Below are 19,560 nucleotides of genomic sequence, written 5' to 3' on the forward strand. Positions count from 1 at the left end.
AGTAAAGGTTTCACAACAGCGGTTTTAAAAGCAGTTGGAAATATACCTGTTTCTAATGAGGTATTTATTACCTTGAGAAAAAAGGGAGCTAAGCCATCATATACTTTTTTGAGGAATGTAGTAGGGATTGGATCTAAAACACATGTTGAGGAGCCGGTTTGAGTTATAATTTTAAGGACGCAGTCACGAGAACTCAGGTAGAGTTCTCCAAGAGAGAGCTCCAACGTCATCCCACAATCCAGCGGTGTCTAAAAAGCAGTGGGGAGCATAGAGTGGCCTGGTCACATGGTCTGGACTGTGGAGAGACTTTGATGCACTCAGAATACTAATGGACCAAAGGCAAGAGAAACACTGAGGAGACTGAGAATGAGAATTAATGCATTAATCTATTCAGTCACTACACTACCTACCAGCACCCTCTAAATAAAACACAAGTTTTTGTGGTGACAACAACTACTTGTGAATGCAGTGCTCCTCAGTGCGACCTGGCTGCGTTCTCCTCTGTGTGTGCTTTCTAAGGTCTCAAATCCCCACTGAGGGAATGTTGTGTGTGCCTGTGATCCCAAGGTCACATAAAACCAAAAAGAACAAAACAACAGACTAGCATAAAATCAATTCCTTCACCATTTTTATTAACAAAATGTGAAACCTTCTATATGAAGACACATTTAAATGCAACCACATACCACCTGAAAGTCTCTGGTCTTTCCATCTGTAAGAAAACTCTGTACAAAAATCAATGTATAAAATCTGTGTTTTGCAGCAAACACATTTATGATTGTTGAATAGCTTCAGTAACATTGTTTTACTCTAACAGAACAAGGTGAGGGGCCTTACAATGACAAAGATTAAATTATAAACACACACTCGCTTTCAAATGTACTTGACTGTAAAATATATGGCAGCTGAGCAGTGGGATGTCCTAATATTCTAATATCCTATATATCCTAATATATATAGGAATACAAGTCAGTATTTCACAAAGACAATCAATATTTATATTATAATAAAAGTACCAAATTACAAATTGAATCTTTTTGACACATCCACCCACTGGCATTTATTTTTGAATGACTCTAGCAAGTAACGTTTGTGCTTATGCATTAGCAAACGGTCACCTTAGCTGAGAGGACATGACACAGTGGGACACAGAGGGTGGAAGGGGGGCTAAACCAGCAAATCTCTGTTGGGTTCAGTGCAAGCGTGCCTTGTCTTTATAGGGGGAAGTAACCAAGCAACCAGAACAACTAATCAGACAAATAAATACAAATATCACATTTTTTTTAGAATAAAAAGTAAATGCAAAATGAAGTCATGGTGCTTTTTATATTATCTACACATTAAGATCAACGGATACGATTGGAAAATGCATACTGCAACATATTTCACCCTCCAATGCCATCAGACACAGGAAAGCATACAAACACTAAAAGAAACATTGTTATGTGTTACATTCATCAGGTCTCAATAACATACAAGCCTGATTTCAAGTGAATTAATCACCTCATTTCTCCTATGTCTAAATGTACTCCAGCCCTGCAAGATAGACAGCATTCTCTAACACATTCAGTTCGAACAAAGTTTTCAACAGCAAAGTTCAATTTGAGGGTTGAATCACATGCTCAAGGGCAGGCAGCCCAGAGTTCCATGTGAGACAGGGCCCGACTCAGAACTAGGCAAAGGCACAAGCGCTTGAAGGTCTCATATCAAATGCAGACCTCAGCAGAATATTTTGGTGTTACCATGTGTGAGGAGATCCTAACTTTTTAAGCTCTAGCCTGACACTACCAGGCCCCTAGCATGCGTGACTTTAAATCTAGACAATGTCATTCCTTAGAGGTCAGAATGGGTTTTCCATGGCACATTTACAAAAAAAACAATTTACAAAATGTCTACAAATATTTAAAATAACACACTGGCTGTGCATGTAAAGATTAAAATTAAATAACTACAATGGAACTTGAAACAGTAACAACCTGTCTGACACAGGAATCCCAGTGACAACATTCTGTGACGTGTTTGACCATTCTTCGGAGTTGGCTGACCCCTTGTTATGGACTTTAAACAGTGTTTCAATGCTGAGATATAAAGGCATATCAGACAATCTGACCAAAATATTTAAACTACTTTTTTCACTGTGAGTGGGTGGCTTGTCCATCTCCATGGCGACACAGAGGAGTTCCGATCCCATGTGAAGGGCAATACGGATCCGTTCCCAGCGGATCTCATTATTCCGGCTGGAATTCCATGCTCTGTGCTCCACATCGCATTCATTCAGGACTAAAGCATGAAGAGGTTCATTATGGCCCCTCTGCTGGGAATGGCAGGCTGGCGGGTAACTCGTCCTCTCACATCTCTGCTCTGCGATTGGTCCGTTTGTTTTTTCCACCGCCCTCTTCCTCATCTTCCTCCTCCTCATAGTTCTCCTCTTCGTTGGCCGCCCGATCTTTATTTGGATCGGCGTCCACCTTTGCTGCTCCCTCCTGATCTTTTGCTTCTTGATCCTGCAGAGAAGCGGTAGTGGAAGGACAGTTGTGAAAAGGACACAGACTATAAAGCAGTGTTTGACCATTCTCTGGACCTACGTATGGATTAACGTCCTAAGGAGCTCACAACCTGTACTTGAGTGTCTACAGAGTGTCTACAAGTGTCTACAGAATCTCCTCTTCCATATTATGATGACGTTTTAGCATTTGAACAAATGACAAATTAAAAAAGAAAATTATTTGGGATTTGGGAGATTTTTCCTCTCATTCCTGGAGGCCAATGTTGTCACGAACAGCATGGCATGAAGTAAAAGCTGAAAAGCCCTGCAGTGCAGTGAAGTGTTCTGGAACAATGGTGGTGCTGAAGAGTATTTAGCCTTGACTGGTCAGGGTGAAAGCACCGGGGGAGAGTGGCTTGGTAACCGGAGAGCAGTGGAAGACTCTGCAATCGATCCCCCATTCAGCCGCGCGGAGCAGCTCAGGAGGCTCTGTTACAGCCACGGCTAACGCACCTATGAATATGCACACTGGACAGGAACCAATGGCAGAAGGCCGGGTTTTAAATGACCGAGACCATAGTGGCCATTAATGGTTAACACTGCTCTTCACTAAAAAGCACACTGCACATCGCAGGGCTGGCAAATTTGGTAAAAGATATGGAAATCCGGGGATGAGAAATTAACTACAAAATGTGCTTCAAAAAGTGAAATATTTTAGATTTTTAATTGCTTGTCCATTGATTTTGCACAGAAATAATTTAGTGGGGGGAAATAACCTCCAAGCTGTTCATCTTTGAGATCTGTGATTCTCATAGCTTCTTTTGACTTTTATTTGGCTTTTTCCTTCCGCTCCAAATGTACAGGGTCTTTAAAAAGACTACACATCCCATCCTGCACTGCACTGCTGACCCCTTTAGTCCTAAAGTACCTGCTCAGCGTTCTCATTGTACGGGTCTTCCTCCTCCTCCTCCCCAACCTCTTCCTTGTGATCAACAGCCACGTCTTCCTGGACCTAGTGCAGAAAGCATACCCATTCTTAGGGCAAAGGTGTGTGCGATTTGTGTGTGTGTGTGTGTGTGTGTGTGTGTGTGTGTGTGTGTGTGTGACATGGGTGTGATGCTATTTTTGTCCTTTGGCAACACTGTTAATGCTAATAACAACATTGCAACGCTGAATTGAATAGAGAGAGAGAGAGAGAGAGAGAGAGAGAGAGAGAGAGAGAGAGAGAGAGAGAGAGAGAGAGAGAGAGTCTCCACCTGTCCTACCTCATCATCGCCTTCCTCCTGGTACTGGTCATCTATGGTGTCCTCCTGCTGGTCTGGGTTGCCTGCCACCTGTGGGACAGACAGGATGGATGACCCCCTGAACAGCAGCTTTGTGGCCCAGTAACACCCTACACCACACAGCCCACTAACCACGCAGGGCTGGCCAACCAGTTCAACCACACACACACACACACACACACACACACACACACCTCACTGGCCAGCTACCTTCATACTGGCTCAGCTGCCCATCTCTCTGTCCTGGCGACGCCGATCATTTCCATTAAGCACTTCAGACTCGGAGAGCTAATGCAACAAACTGAGATGGGAAAGCTGAAAGCTGCTGGGGCACTCTCCTCAGAAAGCAGAATCCTTTCATGTGCTGATCCGTGTTTGCTTTGCTGCGCTCCCCACATGCTGCTAAGAGACCGAGGAGGCGGGCAGAATCTCAAACACGCAGGCATCACAGGGCATCTGAGATGGGAGAATATCAGCACTGATCTATCAATAGCGGAGACAGATGGCTCCACATGGACCCTTTACAATTTGTTTTAGATAACTGAAGAAGGGGTGGGGGGTACAGTGCAGCAGTCGTGGTGGTGTCCACAAACAGGCTCAGTAGCCACAGGGCGCCTGGTCCGAGTCTGACCTGAGGTCATTTCTTGAACTCACTCCCCATCTCTCGGCCCTACTCATTTCCTGTCCTCTCTTCACCGTCCTGTCTAATAAAGACTAAAAGCCCCAAAATAGAACCTTCTAAAAAAACTGCAAGAGAGAGGCTGCACTCATCTCAGTTTATTATTCTAGACCCCAAATGCCCTCCCCTCCTCTCCTCTGCTCTGGTCACTCACCACAAGCTGCTCGTCAGCGGGGTTATGGTGCTGGCTGTTGGGGGCCAGAGGTTGGGGGTGTCCGGCAGCGGCGGCAGCGGCCGCCGCCTCCTTCTGCTGCTGCTGCTCAGCCTCCTCAAACTCGTCCTCCCCCTGGTTGTTGGGATCGTCCTCAGGGTCCACATCTGTCTCCACTGGCCTCTGCAGGAGGCAGAGAAAGACGGAGAGAGAGAGAGAGAGGAAGAGAGGGAAAGTGAAGACAACAGCTGCCAGTTCATACGAGTGTGCGCATGTGTGTGTGCTAACACAGCAGTTTTGCGCAGGATGTCAACACACCTCCTCCCTGAGGACAGCTCTACCTCTGTGTGTCCGTGTGTCTGTGTGTCTGTCTGCTCCTTCATTATCTCAGTCTAGGCCACAATGGCCTCCTCTGATCATGGCTCGTCCCAGCTGCAAGAGGACGTTATAGAGGGCACATAAAAGAGCATATCTCAGGAGCTCCATCTCACCTCCTCCTCCTCCTCCTCCTCCTGATGCCTCTCCTGGCCTTCCTCCTGCTTGCCCTCCTCCTCGTGGACGTTCCTCTCTGACAGACAAGAGAGACTATTAGATCCCCACTGCTACTCCTCCGGTTAGCTGTGAAATATTAAAGGTGTGCTGCGTGTACCTTCATCTTCCTCGACCTTCCCTTCGTCCTCCCCCTGGACTATGTCTGCATCCAGATTCTCATAGTGGGCTTTTTGCCTGTGAAGACCATAAAAAAGGCAATATAAGAACTTTATGAAATAGCTCTATTAACTCTATTAAACACCCAGGTTTATCTCAATATTTGGGCCTTCTCTGTGATTTGCATTTAACTATACAGATGACTACTGAATTTAGTTTGTCACACACACACACACACACACACACACACTCACACACACACACACACACACACACACACACACAAACACACAGAGACACACACAGTGACACACACAGTGACACACACAGTGACACACACAGACAGTGACCAGTGAGTGAGTGTGTGAGTGTGTGTCTGACCTGAGCTGCTCCTGGCGGAGGCGCTCCTCGTGCTGGTCAGCCTGGCGGTGCAGCTGCTCCTCGCGCTCCCTCTGCAGGCGCAGGCGCTCCTGCCGCTCTCTCTGCAGCTGCTGCTGGTGCTGCTCCAGGGCCTGCTGACGTAGCTGCAGCCGCCGCCGCTCCTCCGCCTGCTGCACCGCCACGCGCTGCTGCTCCTGCTGCTGCTCGTACGCCGACTTCGCCCGCGCCACCCGCGCCACCGCCTGCTCCTCCTCCTGCACGACAGACAGCACAGGTGCACACAGGTGTGAGTGGGCACCAGGCACCAACGCCATGGAAACACACGCACAGGAACATGAACACGTGAAATACACACGGAAACATGCACCCAAAGACTCAGACACAGGCAGGATACACAATGCATGTTCAGGGGCCTGACTTGGATTACAGCCAGGGGCAGAAACATCTATGTAAGCTGTGCTGAAATGAAGTGTTCACTAGACATGTGCTTTTCCATTTGGAAATGTCAGTGCAGCTGCCTGAATGACTAATGCCTTGCAACAGAAGCAGTGTCCAGTAGCTTAACCCTGCGGAGGGCTCTGACCAGTCTCGGGTGCTGCTCTCGGTGGATGGCGTTCTCGTCTGGCTGCTCCTCCTCCTCCTCCTCCTCCACCACCTCCTGCCCCTCGTGTTCGTGCTCCTGCTCCTGCTGGTCCAGGTCCTCCACCAGTTTCTGTGGCTGACCGGCCTGCTCCATCTCCTCCTCCGCCAGCTCCTTCCTCCTCTCCTCCTCCTGCATCCAGTAGCTTAACCCCGCGGAGGGTTTCCTGACCAGTCTCGGGTGCTGCTTTCGGTGGATGCATGCTCTCGCCTGGCTGCTCCTCCTCCTCCTCCTCCTCCCACCACCTCCTGCCCTCGTGTTCAGTGGCTCTGCTCCTGCTGGTCCAGGTCCCTCCACCAGTTTCTGTGGCTGACCGGCCTGCTCCATCTCCTCCTCCGCCAGCTCCTTCCTCCTCTCCTCCTCCTGCGCTGCACCTCCTACCTCATTCTGACCCCCCTCCTCCTCCTGGTCCCGCAGCTAAGAGGAGCGGAACAGGAAATTAATGCTCTCTGTGTGTGTGTGTGTGTGTGTGTGTGTGTGTGTGTGTGTGTGTGTGTGTGTGTGTGACTACTTTTTTCATCATAGGCACTTTTCGCTGATTGTGTTTAGTTTTCTGGGGCACTGTTGGCATTTATTGGAGATTTGATTTCCAAGTCTCTTACAGAGATGGAGCACAGCATCAATAACACTACACTATCCATGTGTGTAAACCAAGACCCGTGTGAAGCGTTAAGAGTGATGTAGGTTTGTTGTGTCTACGTAAGGGTGAGTCATGGGCCCTCTACCTTAGACTGGGTGTCCTCGGCTGGCTCCTCCTCGTGGGGGGGCTTCTGGTTCTGGCCAGCAGGAGCCGGGGCAGCTGGACCGTGCGCCTGCTGCAGGCTGGGCATCTTATTTAGAGTCTCCTTCAGCTGCTTGTACTCGTCCACCTGGGCCTGGAGCAGGAGAGGGAGCACAACACTGATGGAGTGGACGTAGCAGGACAACAGGGAGAACACTGGCTCCTCCTCTCCACAATCTACTGCAGTGTCACCAACTTCTCCTACTCACAACCACCAATGAGAGGAAGTATTAATGCTACCATAATTAATTGTATTTAATCGTATTATTCAATATATAATGTAGTACATGAAATACAGTACCACTATATCATAAACTAGAAAAGAGTGCTTCTTATTTGAATATCTCTGGTCTAGACTAGAGCATAGTGCTGTGATTATGAGATACTGTGTGCCAAGCACAACATACTTGGGATAGCTTGAGAGTAACTCTGGTCACACTGCAACACATCATGTCTGAAGCACATTAATCAGGACATGCAGCCATCAAAACAAGTAAAGAATAGGAGAGGTTAGGTGGCAGTTAGATAAAAACATTAGAACAGCCGACCACAAACAGCCAATCAGCTTCAAGCGTTAAACTCGCAAGGAACACATAAAACTCCATTAGGTGATGAGAATGCAAACATGCTGCAAACCATAAAAATTCTTCAAGTCCTTCAACCGTTGGCAAAATTATTCAAGCGAGCTGCAGGGGCATCAATTGACTAGCTGTATTTGTGTTTATATACGCTTTAATTTAGAATGAAAATATCCTGCAGTCATATATCCCTGAAGCCTTGTTTTAGTCCCTGTGCCTTCTCATAGCCTGCAGTTCTTCCCCTCTCTCCTCATTACCATACTCATTTCACACCTGACTACCCACTACATTTTCTACATTCTCACAAAATTTCGCTCTTTCATTCCCGCTTCTCAATGCTAATTTGTTCTCTTCTTGTCTCGCCTCGTCCGATTGTCCTCTTCCACCTCTCCTCACTCCAGCGGAAAGTGATTTCTGTTTGATTTTATTGAAGCATGCTCCTGACGTTCCACCCCCCTTCATCCCACTGTCTGTGCCCAAAAACTGTACTTTTTTTCTCTCTCTCTCTCTCTCCCCTGCAGCAGCCATGTAGGGATGTGGCCATGAAGTCTCGGTCTCTGTCCTCCTGCCTCTGCAGATGGATGGATGAACCAACAGTCCTTCTCCTAGTGAATACCGCTAGTCATCCGGCTAGCATCCACAAAGTCATTCAGAGAGTGATAAACAGAGAGGCATTGAGAGCAACTCAGAGAGAGAGAGAGAGAGAGAGAGAGAGAGAGAGAGAGAGAGAGAGAGAGAGAGAGAGAGAGAGAGAGAGAGAGAGAGAGAGAGAGAGAAACTGGTGAGAGAAGCTGGTAATTATGTGTAGCAAATAAGGAGGGAATGGAAGTAAATAACTTAAAGAACTTAATGGAACTTAAATAACTTAAAGAAAATGACTTGGCCATTTTGAGAATCAAATCAAAAGACAGATAGAGGAAAAGAGAGACAGATAGAGGAAAAGAGAGACAGATAGAGGAAAAGAGAGACAGATAGAGGAAAAGAGAGACAGATAGGGGCCATTATAAGAGTGAGAGGATGGAGAGAGTGTAAAGAGAACTCTAGAAGAGTGTGTATGTTGTGGATGTTATAAGGCACATAGAGGAGTCCTGACGAGCTCTAGAGCAGGATGCACTCCAGTTCAGAGGTCAGCTGTCAGGACCAGGCCATTCATTTCAGGGAGTCATTTCTGGCATGCAACATTAGCCTTGCGCCCTCTGCCCCATGCAACGCCCCATGCAACGCCCCACACACACACACACACCCTGACCTGGGCAACCGCCAGGGCACTCTTGTGGTCCTCAAGCACCATTGTAAGCTTGTCGTGTGACGACCTTAAGTCCTTGTGCTGTTGCTAAATGGGGAATGTGCAAGATAATGCGCAAACGTCACATCCAGAGACCATAAAAACATAATGACAGAGTCAACGCCCCTGAGTGTCTAACCGTCTGGACGAGGCGACGACACACCTTAAAGAAGTGGCCAGTTTCTAACCGGATTAACGCTTATGTAATTATGTATTTACTGAGACTAAACCAGGATGCAATAACAAATGAGTATTTACAGAAGGTGGGAGGGATCCGATTGAAATTCCACTGAAAATCCTCAGAGAAAATGCTCAAAAGGTCAAGATAACATTCAGAGGACACTAATAAAACTACACAACTATTTATGACATTTTATTGTTCTAGTCAAGACTACCTTTGAGCTGGCAAAACTAGCGTCTTTTCTAAAGCATTAGCATTGTAAGCGAATCAGAGCAACAACTAGTGATTTAGATCTAATTAGGAATCAACAAGACACACAACAAACACTACGCTCTGCTGAAACTTGATTATGAACACCCAGAAGAGAAGAATGGCAGAGTTAACGCACTATTCTATATGCACAATCCCATCCCCACTGCCCCATCCCTCTCCTTGTTCTTACCCGCGCATCCTGCAGCTGGACGTGGATCTCCTGGTGGGCCTTCCTCAGCTGGCGGTTCTCCTCCCGCAGGTTATATACGCTCTCTATGGAAGGGGGAAAGCCAGGGGACAGAGGGAGGGGGCGTTATTTCATGAGCCACCAGGGGGCACTAAAACATAAATAAGATGAGCAGGAGGCTGAGCTGGATGAGAGACTGGGACTGCTGGGGTAGAAGTCAATAAGCATGCTACATTGACTGTGTGTGTGTGTGTGTGTGTGTGTGTGTGTGTGTGTGTGTGTGTGTGTGTGTGTGTGTGTGTGATGTGTACCTTTCAGGTTGGAAAGCTCGATCTCCTTGGTCTGCTGCAGCTGGTCATAGCGCTGCTTGTGCTCGTCCAGGACTTTGCTGTGGTCCTCCCCCTGGACATGGTGCTGCTCCTGCAGGTCAAAGAACTGCTTCTTCAGGTCGTCATGCTGATTCTGGGGACGCAGCACGCAAAGGGAGCAGCATGGAGAGAACGACAAAGGACAAGAAAAGGTCAAGAAAACGAAAAACAAGAATATTCTGCCTGCAGATCTGCACCTCACATTTGATCTTGTATTTATTACAGAGAGGAGACATGAAGTACTTTCCAGTCCTGAAATATATTACACAAGTCCAAACCTTAATCTAACGTCTTTATTCTACTGACCTTCAGCATCTGATGCTGGACATGCAGCGAGTTGTATCTGTTGCTGGAATCTTGCTGTAAAACAAAATGCCCAAAAACACACAAACAAGAATGATGTCATTTAGTAAACATCTAACTCATAAACACACACACACACACACACACCAGTGATTAACTCAGCCATACGGTATGCCAGCCATGGCCAGACGCAACCACACAACCTATACTGGGAAATGCCTACACTGGCACTCCTGTCAGGCGCTGTGTGCCTGCCGTCACATGTAAATGGTGTCAATGTGTCTGAGCATGCCAGAGTGCTCCTCCCCTTTCTACACCACAAAAAATTGCTCACCGCCACAATATTTCACACACAAACAGGGAGAGAGAAACAAGACACAGAAAGAGAGAAAGACATGGAGACAAACAGAAGCAGCAAAGAGAAGAGAGAGATAAGAGAGAAATACAGAGAGGCACACACCCACAAACACACCCAAACACACCCACACACACACACACCTGCTTGAAAAGCTAGAATGAAACCCATTGAATGGATATAAAATTTCACACACAAATAGGGAGAGTGAGAAACAGACTGAAAGAGAGAAAGAGACCTACACAGAGACAGACAGAGAGAAAAGAAGAGCAGAAAAGAAAAGAAAGATGAAAAGAGAGAGAAAGACACACACACCAACACACAACAACACACACACACACACCAACACACACACAACACACAAACAAACTGCAAAGAGGCCCTATGGCAGCAGCAGCAGCAGGCCTGACCACTCACGCTAATGACCCTAATGACAGGGCACATGGGCTTTAACCACAGGGCCAAGCCAATGACACGCTACGTGTGTGTAGTGCGCTGCACATCAGAGGCACCCCACTCCACTCCACTTGCCTTCTCCTTGTTCAGAGACTGCTGGGCCTCCAGCTTGTACACCAAGTAATCTGTGCAGACAAAGAATGGATAGAGGTTATGTTGTGTACGGTGTAACAACGCAGTCTAAACATATGGAGCCAGGTCAATCATGGCCAGATTTGAATTCCAAAACTGCATTTATAGTACACTTACTCTTATTCCTTTAGCTAAGCTTTTATTCACAACAGCTTATAGATGTGGACTGACTGACATTAAGCTACAGTGCAAAAAGCCGACATATGAGTGATATACTACCTCTACATACACAGTAGAAGATAAATAGAGGATGGTTGTGCAGGTGTTGAGGGAGAAAGTGAAAACCAACAAGCAATATAGTGACAACCAGAAGAAGTTATTATTAACAGATAGTGAGTAGGAGGAAGTTCATGTAAGGTAATCATTATTGCCACTGCCAGCTGTTCAAAGTTCATCTATCTGACGGGTAACTGAAGAGATCATCCAAAGCTGTATGTAAATAAAATGTTTTTAGACCCATTTATTAAAATGTAACAGGCTGATGATTAGCTCTCCTAGAGCAATAAAATAAGTTTGTTTGTACTGTGAGGTGACGGTGCATCACTGGTATGAGACTGAGAGAACAGAGCAGGCCTGTCTAAGGGAGAGAGACTCTGCCACATTGACAAATGGAAAACCTTTAGGGTCGATGAGACCTGCACAGTCTAAATAGCTGCTGATGTTTCAGGGCTGACTCGGGACTGGGACGCCACTCAGGGCGTCTGAGAGTTCACCTCCCACAGGAGATGCCATTTCACTTCAACATGCATTTAGTTATCCACCTGATGGACCAACAGCAGCGTACACACAGTGCTGAGTGTGTGGAGGAGGCTGGGAGGGGGGACTTGCCTTCTTTTGATTTCTTGTGGTCCACGCGTTCCTTCTGGAGGGACTTCTCCAGTCGAGAGCGGTGTTCGTACACAACTGAGAGAGTGGGGGAGACAACAGAATTGCATCAGTGTCTGAGGGAACCCACACAGCCCACACAATGCGAGGAAAGACACTTCCGGTCACATGCTCAAAATTTTAAGATGACAAAATGGTCCCCACCAATATTTTAGCGAACTTATTTGTATTGCTGATTAAGACTGAAAACTGAATAAGAAAATCGTAAGGCTGTATACTGTATCTTGAACTTCCAGTATGTGAGAAACTTGACTTGCCTTAATATCTCCAACCTCAAGTATGCAGCTAATAAGGAAATAGAATTGTTATTTAAACAAGGTGAACTTCTCCCCACTGTCCAATGCAGAAAAGGATGCTACAAGGAAGGGAATTCAAACACACTCAACACCTTACCATCTATTGATGTCATTGTGGTTCATTGAGATATGACATTTTTTTCTGATAATTGGCTTGGATACAAAAGGACATTGTTGCCTACTTGCGTACGACTTCACACCAGTGATTCAGGGCAGCCGTGGCCTACTGGTTAGCGCTTCGGACTTGTGACCGGCGGGTTGCCGGTTCAAACCCCGATCAGTAGGCACGGCTGAAGTGCCCTTGAGCAAGGCACCTAACCCCTCACTGCTCCTTGAGCGCCGCTGTTGTTGCAGGCAGCTCACTGCGCCGTGATTAGTGGGTACCTCACTGTGTGCTGAGTGTGTTTCACTAATTCACAGATTGGGATAAATGCAGAGACCAAATTTCCCTCACGGGATCAAAAAAGAGTATTTATACTTATACTTATACTTCAGACCAGAGCTGATGCTTCAGCAAAGGCCGTCACTGAAAAGCTGTGAATGTCGTTGAACACAGCTGTTCTCATATTAGCTGATTGCGATAAACAATAACCATTGTTGCCTAATTACCAATTATTCATTATGTGTTTTTCACATTTAGTATTTTGCAGTATTTTTTCAATACAAAAATACACACCAATAAAGTATTTTGATACAAAATACAGAGCCATTTCCTTCAACCCAATAAAATAAAAATGACAAAATACTATTTTGTATTTGAAATACATACATGTTTCAGAAATCTTGACATGTCTAAGTTTTGGGTTGCAATATACAGGTAGTGGGCTCTCTGTTAATTTTAATGAGTAGGCCTAAGCCTAAAGTTACAGCATTTCTATCACAATTGACCAGACTTTGACCTTTGGTCTGCTTTTAACAAAATTCTGGCTATGATTGTTCCTTGTATTGCATCATGAGCCATCACTGTGCCTATTGCATTCTACTGTTGTTAGCCTTAAGCCTAGCTCAGTCATTATGTTATACCACATCGCCCTCCATTAGAAGTGCAATGAGCTGCATTGAGCATAATAAACTGCATTTAGAATTCCAAATTCATATTTCTAGATATTTTGGTGAAAGTAACTCAAAAGTAATACAATAGTAGTGTAATGCCTTACAATTCAGATACATATTATAATGTAACAAATTACTTTGAAATGACAGTAATGAGTAATACATAATACGATTTTGAAGTAACTTGCCCAACACTGATGACAACCATCACTTTCTATGTATGTCTGTGTTTGTGTTTGTGTGTGTGTGTGTGTGTGTGGAGGGTCAATCAAATTCTATGATTGCCACTGATGTGAATGATCTCACAAATCACACAAACCAAATCAAGTTTTAAAACAATCGCAAAAGTATCGAAATTGAGATTCTTCACTTAGTATTGGTATTGAAACACTAATGTTGGTATTGTGACAACAGGAGTTGGGGATGTGTCCCCACCAAAGCTGAGACCAAACCTACGCCCTTGATATAAACATAAGCATGACACTGACACACGTAAATCTACACTTAAAAGGTTTTGAATCACTCTGGTCATGAGAAGCTTTGCAAACTGGTATGACCAGTGAATATGCTGTAACCCTGTGGTATACCACACAGTTTATGTGCTTATTTAACTTCATGTGGATGATATGACCTGTTAATCTCTGCTCCTCAGCAACTTGTTTGCAATTGGCATAGAAAAGAATTTTCACACCGAACGTTTACAGAAAGCAATTGGAAAGTAGGATTGTTATGATATGGTAGATACAGAATACAGAAATACAAAAATCTCACTCACTTGTGCATGCATGCCCTACACATAAATACATAGACACAGACACAGAGTTCACAGTTCAGTTCCTCCATCTGTACTGTAACTGAAAATGTTAAAGCCTGTTACACACTATGGATGACATGGCTGGGTAGCCTCTCAGTCATTGCTGAGGACCTGTGAGCTGCATCAAACCCACACAGTATGGTCAGTGACTTACAGGTACGTATTCTAACTTGAAATAAAATATAAGTATATAGTATATATACTCTACATAAGTGTGTGTCCTGCGGTCATGTCATGCACTTCCTCAACTGCATTTAAACCATTTCTCAAACAAACACACAGTCATTTTTGTTTTTATATGCACACTGGAGGTTCTAAAGGTTTTGTACTCCATTTAAGGATTTAAAGGTTAATCCCTGGAGACAATAATCTGCTTCAATAGAATGTGGCCATTAAAAGAACACAGATAGACTACTGTTCAAAACAGACAGACATAGCAACCAAAATGGTTGGAGAAATACTGTGTAAAGCCCACATATAATGTATCACATGTTGGCCCACCATGCAGCTGACACATTGCTTTCACATGAACTACATAAATGTGAACGTTTGTTACACATGAGACGTATGAAACACTAGTTAATGTAGCACCACACATGTCAATAGTGATGCTTCAGGAGAAGTAAACCACATAGATTCTCATCAATCGAGTCATCGCAACAGCAATCATTCACAGCAATAATTTCCTGCCTACAGGATGGGCTGGTGAGAGGAGAGAGCTGCCCTAAAGCTGCAGACATTTTGGTGTGGGGAGAGTTAGAGGTCACACCTCGGATGACATAATGGTGTAAAAATAGAGACAGACGAAACACAAAAATAAATTCAGCACACATCCCGCTGGCAGGCTGAGTGCTCCAGGACTGCTGAGCAAGCTCACAGGTAAACAACTCATTCCATCTGCGCAAGTCCCAACCGCAAGGGTTCTGTAACAAAGTCTTCCTCAGTCCCACAGAACCACTCTCCCTCTCCCACAGACAAGCGGCGTCTCACTGTGCAGAGGAACGGGAGTGTGGCCGTGGAGATGTAAACAAGGGCAACTCCTCTTGTTCATAATGACTCCACCCAGGCCTGCCCACCAACACTGCACCATACATCAAATCCATCGCTCTCAAGAGAGACAGCGGCCAAAACGCCAATCATCTTCTTCTACCACTATACGTCTTCTTTTCTTACTGCCATAAAGAACGTATCTTTTGTAATAAAGCATGAGGCAGATTCTCTAAAATGTGGGGTGGCAGAAACTCTCCAGTCCAAGTGTCTGTGTGGGAGAATATGACAGGGAGATGACACAACAGAGCAACAACTGACCTCAGCGCTGGCCTGCTGCATTGGGTCAGAGTGCCATCAACATCCTGCCAGCGGAATAAACCCACTCGGCCAATGAACCAGCAACCCTCCCACTCCCTCATAAGGCAGAGCGCAGACTCGCTCCCTCGCTCCCTCCCTCCTCCACCCTCTTCCTGTGTGCATTTTTTGTCCGCCTGAGCAAGAGCAGTCTGCGAGTTGGGTGGAGGCCCGAACAGTGACTGAACAGAGGACAAGAATGAGAATGTATACATTAAGAGAATGAGGTATACATTAAGAGAATGAGGTATACATTAAGAGAATGAGGTATACATTAAGAGAAGACAATAGGAAAACAACTGTGATTTGAAAGATAGTGACCCCTCCCCACCAGAACACCTGTCCAAACGCATGAAGTGGCCTAGAAAGCATGAGTAAGCAACAACCATCAGCTAAGCAGTTGAACCTGATGGATACAAATCAGTGATCTGATAGTGAATTGACGTGTTGACGTGACGTGTCAATTCTCCCTTGCTCCCTAAGACAAGGCCAATAGGTGACAGCTGAAATTACAGTGATAACAGACAGCACACATTCCTCGACGGCTAACTGAGCTGTCTACAACAACCATACAGGTTTAAGGAGTGACCACATTAATCATAGAATGACAAATAAAGCCGGAGCATTCATTGCATGATCCTACTGTCTGTGGTAAATCATTTTCACACCCAAGATATACACATGTACATGACAACATGCCAACTTATTGTGGCAGGCCTAGCTAATACATGTTAATTACTCCCTGAATTACCGCAGGTTCATCTGAATCAGAACAAACTTTCCCAATACATGACTGTAGCAAATGGAAAATATACAAACTAAAAATCTATGGGAGATCACTGTTCCCTAAGGTTCATCTTATAAATCCTGGGTATTGTGAAGAATATACACTGCTCTTAATTGAGATTCATCATTGTTATATTCCTTTGTGTTCATTTTTTGGCCAGCTACTGAGGGCATGCAATCATTCCCCAGCACACTGTGCAGTGATGAATTACGCGAGAAGTAATAGAGACAGCCGGGGCGTGTGAGATAAACGAGAGGCACAACGTGAGTGTGTATGAATATGTGAGTTTGTAAGAAAGAATCCAAGGAGAGGGAAAAAGGAAATCGGGCAGGATTCAAATCCATCCACACAATCACTACCACACTTGCATTCTCATAACTGCCAATTTAATAAAGAGGCAAACATTAATTTTCGTTCCCTTAAAGTGAGGAGTGTTACACACATATCTGTACTCAATGCATACAGTAAATGCATACAATAAGTGCACTGAAACAACAAATAACAACAGAACACACAATGAAGCACATTGACTTTGCTAGCTGCTACTCTGTTCCACTGCCATCTCTTCTCAAAAAACATCTTTGGCATCCATTTGAAAGCCAAGAGCTGATGTGGCATATCGGATTACGGAGTCTTTGTATGTGAGAGGGTGGGTTCAGCAGGGCCTGAAACTCTGAGGAGGACCTGAGCAGCTTTAAGGAGCACCTTCCTGTAATCGTACACAACTGGGAAATCTTTGACAGGTGAGAGCGGAACGATACCTGTAGACAAAACAGTTCCCGATCAATGATAAAGCGAGAGTGCGAGAAAGGGTTAGCCTACACTCTGCCTCCCGCTCCCTTCTGTTGGCTGGCTCCATTTCCTCTTACCTGCAGTCCAGTCATGATACCATGCTTGGAGAACTGGCAGAGGAGTGAAAGGTTCCTACTTTCCCAAAGACCTCAAGATGAAATACAAGAACTTTTTTTGCTTAAACTCCTAGGTTAACTAGGAAAGTTCATCACAGAAATAAAATTAAATGGATTACATATACAAAGGTGTGTCAACAACTGAAGAGTGATTTTTAAAGAGTGACTTAGCATCTCAGAATCATCAGGCCATTTTATGCCAAGATATGAAGAGTAAGATTATTCAGTTTGTTCAGGGTTAATAGATGGATAATACATCTATTCATATTTTGATAGTTACATGATTTTCTTGTTTGTAAATTTGAGTCAAGTGGATGCATGTTTCTACACTCTTGAATAGGCTGTATCAGAAAGTGGATTAGTTAGGTGTAAACTGATAATGGTGACATCCTCACAAATCTAGTTTCAGAATAGTAATTCAGCTCTGAAAACAGGGCCAGTGGAGGTATATAACATTTCTTTAGCATCTCACTTCACCAAGGTCTCCTTACAAGGATAGATCTCTCAGATGTCTTTTTCTGGCTGCACAGGGCCCCTCTGATTTGAACCTAAAACCTATCACACCTATGCTGCAACACTGTGGCCAGACAATACTGACATACACGCTGGCCCACAGGCTGTTGATTTCAGAGCACAAGCATGAGAAGAAAGGAACTATAAAGGCAAATGTATCAATTATTAAGGCATTCCGTGTAGACTCCCTGGGAAGAGGTGGTCTGTTCTCCAGACAGCTGCTATCTCAGCATTGGCTCATTAGGTCAGATAAGGAAGGCAAATGTACAGAAAGACTGGACGCGAAATTGAGCACGTGAATAGCGTTCATCCCTGCTATTTAAAAGTCAGATTTTGACAGTCATCATGACATCACCCAAGTGAGCTGGGTGAGATTTCAAGGACTTGTGGGGTGAGATGTCTAAGACTTGTGGGGCGAGTCCTGTGGCAGCATGCCATCAGACAACAGTTGTTTATAACTGGAAACAGTTAACTGATACCAACTCCAATTAGACCCCTATGAATAGATCGCAGTGGATGACAAAGATTGTAAACCTTTGTAGCCTCTTATGGGCCAAAGGGGAAAACAATCCCCACGATACAAACAGGCCTGATTATAGTGTTATTATGAGTTCTTAATACACGGCTCTTCATAATGCTGCAGAATGCTCCATTCACTTGAATGGGCCTTCCCGGCCGTTCGCTGGTCTGATATTTCTCGACAACATGTGCATCCGGACATAGGCTATTACAAAACATAAATGGGGGCGGTGGTGAGAAAGCCCTCCAACATAAATGACATGTTTACCTTGAAGCTGTGCCGAGAGAGACTCTTGATGCTGCTGGTACTTGAGCGCTAATGCCTCGGTCCTTTTCAGCTGTTTGTGCATTTCATACGAGACCATACCTCCGTAAATCATTCCGAAGATTACAGTGATGGCTAAGAGAGACTGAAAGATCTTTCTCTGTCTTCGAGAGCAAACCCCGTTGCCCATGGCTGCGTCGCTAACCCTTCGCAGTCTGTCGCCGCAACTCCACTGAAACTTTTCCAAACTTTTTGCCCGTCGTTCTCCTCCTCTGATTGAAAATATTGTAGCCTACCTCAGACCTTATCAATGTGGATCCAGCGTGAATGACGACGGGACGCGCATTCCTTCGTGTACTTAACAAAAAGCGTTGTGCATTTTTAACGAGGTGACCGTTTATGCGCAGAAAAGTAAGCTACTTAACAAAATTGCTTAGACCATGATTTACCTACACTGGAAACGCAACGACTTAACTTCCCTCAAGTTAAGAGAAAATGAATGAAATAACTGCCTGACAATACTTATCTTCCTTGCGATCCAGGGTAGTAAAAACTATGTAGATATTTAGATTGTAATGCAACTACCTATTCCTTGCAAACTTCAAAACCAGATAAGAAATATGAGCAAACACGGCCTATACTGCACCTTTAATTTTAGTTACGTGTCACCTAGGTGCAGCTGCCATCCAACAGAAGTTTTCAAGGAAGTCCCTCCTTTCGGGAAGTGGAATGTCTCCCAAACGGTGCCAGTGTGAAACCAGCATTGGCTGGAATAATACTCAGTCAAACGCAATTAGGCGCATATGACATATCCAAGGGAGGGCGCTCAAGAGCGGTTTGCCTATTCAGGCAGGTATCTATTCAGGACCAGACTTTCCAGGACCTTTTTACACCAGTTTTATTTAGAGCAGCTTTCTTTTTATACAACATTTTATACAACATACAACATCCTCGTGAATGTATGTGAACGGTGTAGCCTAATGCGCTCACAACACATGTACAACGCACTTTGGATTCATGGGCAACAAGAC

General features: G+C 45.0%; 1 protein-coding gene across 3 annotated transcripts; it reads right to left on the bottom strand.

The window, feature by feature from the left end:
• Window positions 1-611: 611 nt before the first annotated feature.
• Window positions 612-19,169, bottom strand: golim4a (golgi integral membrane protein 4a). 3 transcript variants are annotated; one of them, XM_048265038.1, is made up of 15 exons: window positions 18,533-19,169; window positions 11,974-12,048; window positions 11,089-11,138; window positions 10,206-10,259; window positions 9,843-9,993; window positions 9,535-9,617; window positions 8,876-8,959; window positions 6,993-7,142; window positions 5,628-5,881; window positions 5,248-5,324; window positions 5,090-5,166; window positions 4,602-4,781; window positions 3,751-3,819; window positions 3,414-3,497; window positions 612-2,504 (listed from the first exon to the last, which is right to left on the bottom strand). In XM_048265038.1, the coding sequence occupies exons 1-15, from the start codon at window positions 18,717-18,719 to the stop codon at window positions 2,349-2,351; spliced, it is 1,731 nt and encodes a 576-aa protein (XP_048120995.1). In that variant the 5' UTR covers window positions 18,720-19,169; the 3' UTR covers window positions 612-2,348. The 3 variants fall into 3 exon arrangements, with proteins under 3 accessions (XP_048120995.1, XP_048120996.1, XP_048120997.1); XM_048265039.1 differs by lacking the exon at window positions 8,876-8,959; XM_048265040.1 differs by lacking the exon at window positions 3,414-3,497.
• Window positions 19,170-19,560: the final 391 nt, after the last annotated feature.

Source organism: Alosa alosa, chromosome 15, assembly GCF_017589495.1.
Source record: "Alosa alosa isolate M-15738 ecotype Scorff River chromosome 15, AALO_Geno_1.1, whole genome shotgun sequence".
Taxonomy (NCBI): Eukaryota; Metazoa; Chordata; class Actinopteri; order Clupeiformes; family Clupeidae; genus Alosa; species Alosa alosa.